The 9,331-nt window shown below is 32.2% G+C and overlaps 2 protein-coding genes across 2 annotated transcripts in view; one reads left to right on the top strand and one right to left on the bottom strand.

Annotated features, from left to right (window-relative positions):
• Positions 1–6,960, bottom strand: part of LOC117171223 (sialin-like) — a 239,781-nt gene extending 232,821 nt beyond the window's left edge. Inside the window, exon 1 of the mRNA XM_033358323.1 lies at positions 6,510–6,960. Within this exon, the coding sequence (XP_033214214.1) occupies positions 6,510–6,588 (79 nt within the window). The 5' untranslated portion in view covers positions 6,589–6,960. The remainder of the gene's footprint in view (positions 1–6,509) is intronic.
• The window catches only part of LOC117171221 (cilia- and flagella-associated protein 52), a 79,338-nt gene continuing 76,885 nt past the window's right edge, over positions 6,879–9,331 (top strand). Inside the window, exon 1 of the mRNA XM_033358321.1 lies at positions 6,879–7,109. The gene's annotated coding sequence lies outside the window, so the exon portion shown is untranslated. The remainder of the gene's footprint in view (positions 7,110–9,331) is intronic.

Here is a 9,331-nt window from a genome sequence, read left to right as displayed (position 1 = left end):
TTTATTCAATCGTAAAAAACAACATTGAAAATAAAAAATTATAAAAACAAGGAAATAAGAATTAGTATGATTCAATTTTTATGCATATTATGAATTGTAATGTTATACATTTATTGAAATGATGCATTTTTCAGAGTAGCTTAGAATACAATTTAAAGCAAAATAAGAAAGAAATACAAAAATAATCATGATAAATACAATTTGCTTTTTATTTTGCAATTTTTTAATAAGTAATCCAAGACAGGGTTACATAAAAATGTATTATACTTGATACAAAAGTGTTATGTATAATATAGAAAAGTTTGCATGTTGGATAAAATCGAGTGCGAAGCGCGAGATACGTGACGAGAATGTGTTCGTTATAGCCAAAAGAGCTTTAACAAAAGAGAGTTCAAAATTATAAAATTACAGTTGTCGGTCCGTTCACCTTTGATTTTAAAAGGTCTGTGCCCGAATGTGGACGAAATGCAAAGACCTAGTGCGGAGTGCGATTGCCATCAGTCGCATGCCGTAGGTGCGCTCAAACTCTCTTTTAACGAAAGAGAATTCACAATTACAAAATTACAGTGGTGGATGTTTTTAGTCTTAATTTAAAAATGTTTGCGCAAGAATGTGCGAAAATATAAAGACCGATATAAAGATAAGAAAATATGATGGTTTGCTTCTGTGGTATTTTATGTACTGGAAAAGTTACCTTTAAATATATCCAACACATAGACATAGGAAACACGGGACTAGGCATGGCAGTGCGAGGTTAATGTAATGAGGGGGGAGATCCGCCATCCTTTAATGTCCCACGACAAACATGGCAGCACCCACATGTTTATATTTTAATGCAGTTTATCGGCAAAACTGCTCGTGCGCATAATCAAGTGGCACATCGTAAGATGGCGGCTCTCCCCACTCATGGAATTCTCCCCCCTCCCGCGGATTCAACCTCGCTCGCCGAAGTTAGGATGGCATGCCTAGTCCGTGTTTCCTATGCCCATGATCCAACAACAAGAATAAGTTATTTCGAATAAAAATAGAGATAGCTGTAATATAACCTCTTATTCGTTGACATTCTACTAGAAACGGACTTTACGCAATGTTTCTACCGTGCCAATAAAAGAAACCTACATACCGAACGGATTGATAATAATAATATTTAATAGTTTCTTCCATGTAGCCCACAGGATAAGTTGCTGTTCTACATTGCCGATCATGTATCGACGAAACTTGTGACACGTGTATCACCTAAGCACTTGTAAATATTATTTTTGTCGGGTCGGCCCCCCTGGCCAGGCCTCACTTATGTATGATATTTTATACATTTTGGACTTGAATTACGTCTAAATAATATAATTAGAATGTGTGATATTGTTTTATCTGTCAAGATAGCAAGTTTTTATACTGTAAGTATTGTCCTTAAAGTTGAAAACTTTATATTTCTGTCAGCGAAACTTCCATTTTTTCGTGGCGAAAACTGTTTTCTGTATAATTTTTCTTTTACAACGTCAATTTTCAAGATGTTCGTAACACTATCTCTCTGATAAAATAAATTTTTTTGATGGAAATTAGAACTAAAATTGTTAAATAATATCCATGCTATAAGGAAAATCACCTTTGCCCCACTGGTTGGCGCTGCCCCCCCCCCCTTTCCTACTGATTTTTAAGTATGTACGGTGGCCATCAAATGGTGGCCATTTTGATTGAAGAAAAAATTCACAGTCAATAAAATTTAAAAATTCGAACTCTAAGGCTAACCATTTTTGCATTTGAAGCAATAAAAAATAACATAAAAATTAAAGAACCCAAAGTGAAATTCTTGAATTTTAAACCTTTTAAATTGACGTTTTTAAATTTTTTAATTAATAAACTTTGGTTTGAAATGCCCAATAATGTACAAATATAAAATAAAAGATAGTAACGATTTTCAAAATATGATTATTTTCAGTAAGTTTTAAATGTTTTCAAAATTAAAATTATTTTTGAAGTTTTTCCAGAACTTTTAAATATGTTAATATGTAATAAATGGTCAATGATAAATGTCTGTCATTGAAAATTTTCAACTTCTAACGTTTTTTGTTTTTAATTGTTCAAGTCTTCAAGCCTGCATGTTAAAATCCTTTAAATTAAAAATGTCAGCTTAAAAATAACAATCTAAAAACGAACATTTTTTAATTAAGAGATTTTCGAATTAGGCATTGCAAAGTGAATGGTATCCTAATTGAAAAAAATAACAATTCAACTCATTATTTTAAAAGCTGTTAAAATCGAACTTCGATACATTTCTCTTCTAAAGATTTGTAAATTTCTGTGTCAAACAATAAATTCTGCAAACAAGACTGTTTTGAGTCACCTGATTCCACTTCGTCTAAAAGCTTATATGTCTATTCGAAAGATAAACGTTTCCTCTTTTTTTTTCTTCGGCATTTTCGTGAAGCCTGGTCGCGCATAACTTAAACACTGACTGAGTGACTGCAAACAAACAGAAGCACTTTTGCCACTGACTGAATATTACTGAGGCAGATGAGACGATAAACCGTGGAGGGTACTCCCCGCTTTTTTGATACACCTCTGCGTTGTTGTGAAGTTCCTCCGTTGACCAAGCAGCGTCACTTTCTCGCCCCATTGGACCACCTTGTCTTCTATATCGGGAATTTTTTTGCGGGACTGCAGTGTATACCCAATTTGACGTATTGGAAAAAGCCTGTTTTTTACCCACCATTCATGGACTGGGTTGCAGTCAAGTGCATTATTATTATTTTTAACTTGTTGTCGAGTGAACCCGGCTTTTTATTATCACCAGCGGACTGAGTCAAGTTCCTGAAGATATTTGGATGTTATTAATTAATTTAATACGTTTGAAATCTTTTGCGACCATGATGCAGTAGGTAGAAAGTTAGGAGCATAGTATAGTTTGATTTTTTCCTGCTATTGTCCTCACACAACAGCCGTGAGCGTTAAATGTGACATTATTCACTTCTTGAGGCTTTCTTAGAGCTATCATTTCCCACTCCACAGGTTTTCAGGTGCCCGCTTCCTGATGGTTCAGAAAGTTTTTTGATATAACCGCTTTGTGAGTTGCTGCCAGAACCCTACTGATCCCTAAATGTTCAGGATATTCAGTGTACCTTGCGTGCACATTGCCTGCATCCGAGATCACAGTGGGATGGCTATATGAATATTTCACATGCCTCTATATTGGGAGAGAAAAATAACACAGCGGGACGGAGAGCGCTCGTGTCGCTCAAAAAATATGGCCGCCGGAGTATACACATCAGTATGGTTTTGAATGGGAGTCGGAAAAAAACAAGGTATTATTAATAATTAAGGACGTGAAAAATGTTGTCACTGCGGTTAGATACTCTGTGCGAGTTCACAAAAGCAGCTACGCCGTCATCCAGGAACATGATAGAAGGTCAGCAAGTGATTAATTCTGGCATGATAATCATGTGCGGTGTGAGTGCAAAAACGGGTGAAAGCATTGGTTTGTATTCTTTATGCCTTCAAGCTAGTGCCTTAACAAAAGATCCACATACGATAACTGGCAGATTAAAAATTAGGAATAACTGTAATAATGACTCGGATGTAGAATATTCCGTGTCTATTGACAAAATGACATGCTCGTGCAAAGCCGGTACCAATATTAGAATGTGTTCAGAAAAATTCTCGGGACGTGGTTTCTTTGGGAAATTTTTCTTAAATCTTTGTTTGCGAAATCTTTTTTATTCGTTGAAATCATTGAATTATTTGAAATCTATAATTAGTAAAAAAAATCTTCTAAAATGTTTTGAAACCTTTTCAAATCTTCCAAATGTTTTAAAATCTTTGAAAGCTGGTGAACTGTAACCTTTTCAAAATCTTTGAAACCCTTTGCATCTTTTAAGAGTTTAAATATCTTTGTGAAATTGTTATGAAATATTTAAAATCTGATAAACACGCCTTTATAATATGTTCAAAATCCTTTTAAATATTCAAAAATCTTTGAAACTTTTTGAAATCTTTATTAATGTTTTGTAATATGGTGTATACTCAAAATCCTAGTGGTGAAACTCTTTAAAATTCCGTTATATTGCCATGGCTCATTCTGATAGACCTTTTTATTCTACACGTCGGCAGTGCGCACGTGCCTAAATTTTACATTTTTGCGTGTAAAATTATCGGCTGAATTGGAATATCACAACAGATTCGTAAAGTTATTCCGATACACGAGGGTCCTTTTATTTACATCCACCAGAGATGTAAAATTCAATAGATTTTTTTTACAGTGTACCTCAGAGTTGCATTTACAAACGTTATAATATTAAAAAAGAAAAACAGTGATATGCACAGAAAGATTTACAGCTAAACCAGCGATATTTATCCTTGATCTGACTATAAATATTGTGAGAAACGAACTAACGATATTGTTGAAACGCTTAAAGCAGGGATTCGCAGCATAATTTACTGTAAGGAATACAGTGGATTCTGTAATTAATTTATCATTTATATTATATATTATTAATATGATTAAGGAATCACATACATAAATCGTTAAGACAACAATATTATATAGCTGAATTAAGAATTTTGGAACTCTGAATATTGCGCTAATGAAATAGAATTAATTTTGACAAAGATTTGACATTCATAATTGATTTAACACTAAACCCCACAACTAAACAGATTATAAGGAGCTATTTGAAATAAAAATAAGTATAATTAATAGCAGTACGGGTTTTTAATCGAGTTTTAATTTTACGAATAAGTTTGTTCAAAGGAATTGGTCACGTAACAGTCTAGTACATGCTCTTCAAATTAAAATGAATTTATTAAATAAAATATTTTATTTTATTTTTTGAACGTTCATGTATTTGCCGATAAAATCAATTTTAATTTTAGGCGCATTATTTATAATTTGACACATACGATCATAAAGTGACATCAACTGTTATCAACTTTGACAGCAGTTGTTTATGATAATTATTTGTGTATTGACAACACATTTGTAGACTTCCTAATGAAAATATATTATCACAGATTTCGGATAATGAAGGTCATTAGAGGGGGAAATGGTCAAATATTTCCTAGCCAGGTGTTGAAGTATGAACTATCCAATTCCTCTCAAATAAAATTTTTTAAATATTTAGAAGAATCACTTAAATCATCATTAAGCTATTTATTTGGATTTATTTTGCTCGAATTGACTAGCTATGCTCATTGTTAATTACAGCAAGAATCATTTTTGAAATAACCAACGTGTTTACTGTTTATAAAAAAGAGAACATTATTTATTCGGTGAATAGGCTATTATTGAAAATAAAATGTGAGTCGCGCAAAATTGCTAAGACAGTCTACAATGAATTGCAACAATGTAGAAATGTAGATAAAGCTTAATCAGGTTCTTATAACAAAATAATAAACCAAGTAAAAAAAAAACTTTATGTTTTGATAATAATTTTCTTTAAGACAATGTTAATTTTTTCTATATACAAAAACTGACAGACTAATATAGATGCAAAGTTTAAATAGATAAAATTCTTAATTTGAATACTAATTTTAAATAAGCACATGTAATTGTGGAAACAAAAACTTTTCCAACTGAGAAGAATTGAAATAAATAAATTTGTTTTCTTGGTGTTTAAGTTAAATGTCTGAAAATTACAACATGTATTAATTTATAATTTTGAACAGTTTTAAACTTTTTCACGAATGTGCATAAAAATTGTACATGAAATCCGTATGTAAATTTTACTTAAATTTCATACTCAAATCAATTAAGCGTTAAAAAAAATTAAAACTTGTGAGTTTTTAATTCTTTCACATTTTAATAAATGTTTTATGTTCAGACTAAACCCTTTAAAGAATATATCTCAATTATATTACTTAATAATGTTTCATTTTCAATTTAAATATATATATATATATATATATATATATATTAATCCACCGTTTTATGTCTAATTTTAATCGCGGTATCTCTATTTTGCATGAGTCAACTGATTCGCAACATTTCTGATTGTATTGTAAATTAAAAGATTTGTTAAACAGGGGTATTGCCGACAACTTAAGAAAAAGTTTGTTAAGAAGAATATTAATGTGTGTGTTTATTGTTTTGAAACGAAGAGGGCAGAAAAAACGGAAAAAACGTAAAAGGGCAGACTCTTTCCGCTTTTAAACCGTACCTATTAATATAATTATTCTTTGTCAAACTCTTATTAAATTTACTTTAAAATATGATAAAAATTCAACTTGTTTCCTAAATTATAATTTTTGAATCAGATAAAATAATTTTAATTATAAATTAATATAACTATTACTATAATTATATCAAATAAGACATAGCTTTCAGTTTAAAGCAAAATAGAAAGATTTGAATGTTTCGTCAACGGAGACAGGTGAAATTTTTGTTGAATAATTAGTCATATGTTTATATTAATTATGTGTGTATGTGGGTGTGTGTGTTTATATCATGTATATTTACAATATCAATTAGAATATATAAAAGTATAAGTATTTGATTTTAATAGTCAAGAGTGAATTACCTCTTCGAATTTTTGTTGAGTCTCTTCCATATTTTCTCTCTGTCCATTTAGCTACAAGGGGAATCGTCTCGCCTTTCATCACTCTTGTAATGATTTCAATTTATCAGCTCTAATTTGGCCACAATCAGTGTGTAAATCACTTAGAAATTCGAGCTTTATCGCAAAAAGCGACAACAATAGCGATACACAGTGGAAGACTTGGTCACAGTGACAGACTGACGGCAGTGTCACTAAACTTTTCCTAAACTTCAAGTAAGTTTATACCGAACAGTTAAAAGTTTAAATAAAGGATATTGTTGATATTATTTTGTTGTAATGATAAGCTGAGATTAGAAAGTTAAAGACTGGAAACCTTGCACATCACTTATTCAAGCCTACTAAATGATAAAAGGGACTTGTGCCTACTGAACTTGTGCGGCACTGTAGTGAGCACCCTGGCCCTGGATACACAGAGGAAGTTGATAGTAGCCTTGCACGACGATGCTCGCAGCGATACTTCAGCTGAATTCTTGTCCCTTATCTTTTGCAGAGATATACATATATTCCAGTAGAGATGAAATATTGTAAAGTTCTTCGTCTTTTCGCCAACAAAGTAAATAGGTAACCAAAAGCTTCTCAAGAGTTTCTACAATCTCAAATGCATTTCATATATCGGGTGCTATAATTTGGAATAGTTTAGTAACCCTATTTTTCCTTCATTTCACTAAGTTAAAGTTTATCCTTCAGAAACATATTATACAGAATATTTGAAACTTGAAGTCTTGCACATAATAAAAAAGCTGTGTACAATTTTTGAAATGTTTACAAGTGGCGTACAATGCACTGCTGTAGAACACGCTTCATTTATTTTTTCGTGATAATTAAAATTAGAATTTCTTTCAAAAATGAATTTTTTTTGTTGAAATTGAAATTGCATTAAACTTACCAGGGTGATTAAGGGTAGGAAAAGGATGCACAGTAGGAGGTAGAATAGATTTTAGGTAAAAGTGGGAGTCGCATGATGGTTATTCAAACTTCACATCGCACTGCCCCACCTGGGGCCCTGATCTGTCCCAACACGTTAACAGTGAAAAGTTTCACAAATTCATCGAGCAACACGTTTCACACATAAACACGCAAACTAACTTTAAATAATGACATATTCCTCATTATTATCAAGTGAATTTTGGGTGATTGAATACATTTTTCAACTATAAAGAATTGATAAGATTTTCAATTAAAAAAATTAATTCACTTTCATTTTCACCGTGGCTAGCCTGCCGGCGCCGGCAACATTGGTAGTTGCCGCTGCCGGCAAGATTGCATGTGGCCGGCTTTTTTGTCCTTTTTTTTTAATCGTATACTGATATATGTTAATGCGCTGATTAGAAACCTGAACATGAAAACATCTGCAAATATAATTTTCAGTGTTAAAACTTAAAAAATTATGTTTTTTATTCACAAAGTTTATATACACCATCTGTGCCGGCAAAAAGCATATTTCAAGCGTACGAAACAAAATGTGATTGGTCCCATGAATAATGTTGGCCCCTAACTCTTGCCAGCGTCTTGTGGCGAGGCTAAAATGCATTCCTGTAATTAGTCACAAATAATGTCTTATATATATTTTATTTTACATAATTCTTGTAATTTAATCGAATGATGTTTTATTTACCTTGACTCTCCGCTTTAAGAATGATTTATTTTATAATAATTTGTTTTTACCGTTACTGTAATTTCTTTGTTGGTACCTATTTTTTATACATAACCTTTTTATGGGTTTTTTCATACCACTTTTTGGAGAGAGTTGGCATTCAGTGACTCTCACCCCCCATTCAAAACCTTACACCTATCCAGCACTCTCACTCGTTTTTCATATCACTCACAGAGTATGAACAGAACCCTAACTCATTTCGAGTATTTCGATTTTTCTTTTTACAAACACGATTTTTATCAGTTTGACCTTGAAACCATAATATTTTCAGGTATTTGCATGACTGTATACGTAATTCGCTTTTATTTCGTATTTTGCTCTTCGCAAAAAGCAGCCGGCAACCAACAATCTTGCCGGCGCCGGCTTATAACAATGTTGCCGGTCCTGGCAATGTAGAATTCACCTTAAAGAAATTTAAAATTCAACGACTGCACACTTTGCTCAAAACTGGAAATTTTCTAAATTAGATTTGCGAAATTAAAAAGATGACTTATACATGTGCAATTGCCTGTAAACTTTAGAATTGATGTCCTAGTTATTTATTGTTGCCCGATAATAAGATCCTTAAGGGCATGTGACACAGCTAAATACCTATATTACCGACCTCACTTTTTCACTCCACTGAATGTTTTTTTGAATCTAAGAACTTTTTTGTAAATAAAATATCGAGCTGAAACTGTGGAAGATGTATTAGAGTACACGAAGTACGTTTAGGTACTGCATTTTGGTAGGAACTTCACTGAAAATTATTTCATCTTTTTTCTGAACCTCGACATTTTTTGAACGTTCGAACTTTTTTTATACATAAAATATCGGTCTCAAACTTTGAGAAATGCAAGAGCCGAAAGAAAACTACGTTAAAGTACAAAGCTTAATATTAATAGATGTAAAAAAAAATATTTCAACAATCAATGCCAACGGCATCAGCCGATAACGTTGTAGACGAAAATACGAACTTTCTAGAGCCTCGTCTAGTGGCCGCCAGGTTTCGTATTTTCGTGTACAACGTTACCGGCTGATGCCGTTAAAATTGATTGTTGAAATATATTTTTTTACATCTTTTATTATTAAGCTTTGTACTTAAACGTAGTTTTCTTTCGGCTCTTGCATTTCTCAAAGTTTGAGACCG

This window comes from Belonocnema kinseyi, chromosome 4 (assembly GCF_010883055.1).
Source record: "Belonocnema kinseyi isolate 2016_QV_RU_SX_M_011 chromosome 4, B_treatae_v1, whole genome shotgun sequence".
Taxonomy (NCBI): Eukaryota; Metazoa; Arthropoda; class Insecta; order Hymenoptera; family Cynipidae; genus Belonocnema; species Belonocnema kinseyi.
Note: the sequence above shows the minus strand (reverse complement) of the source record. Positions and strands in the feature narration are given on the sequence as shown.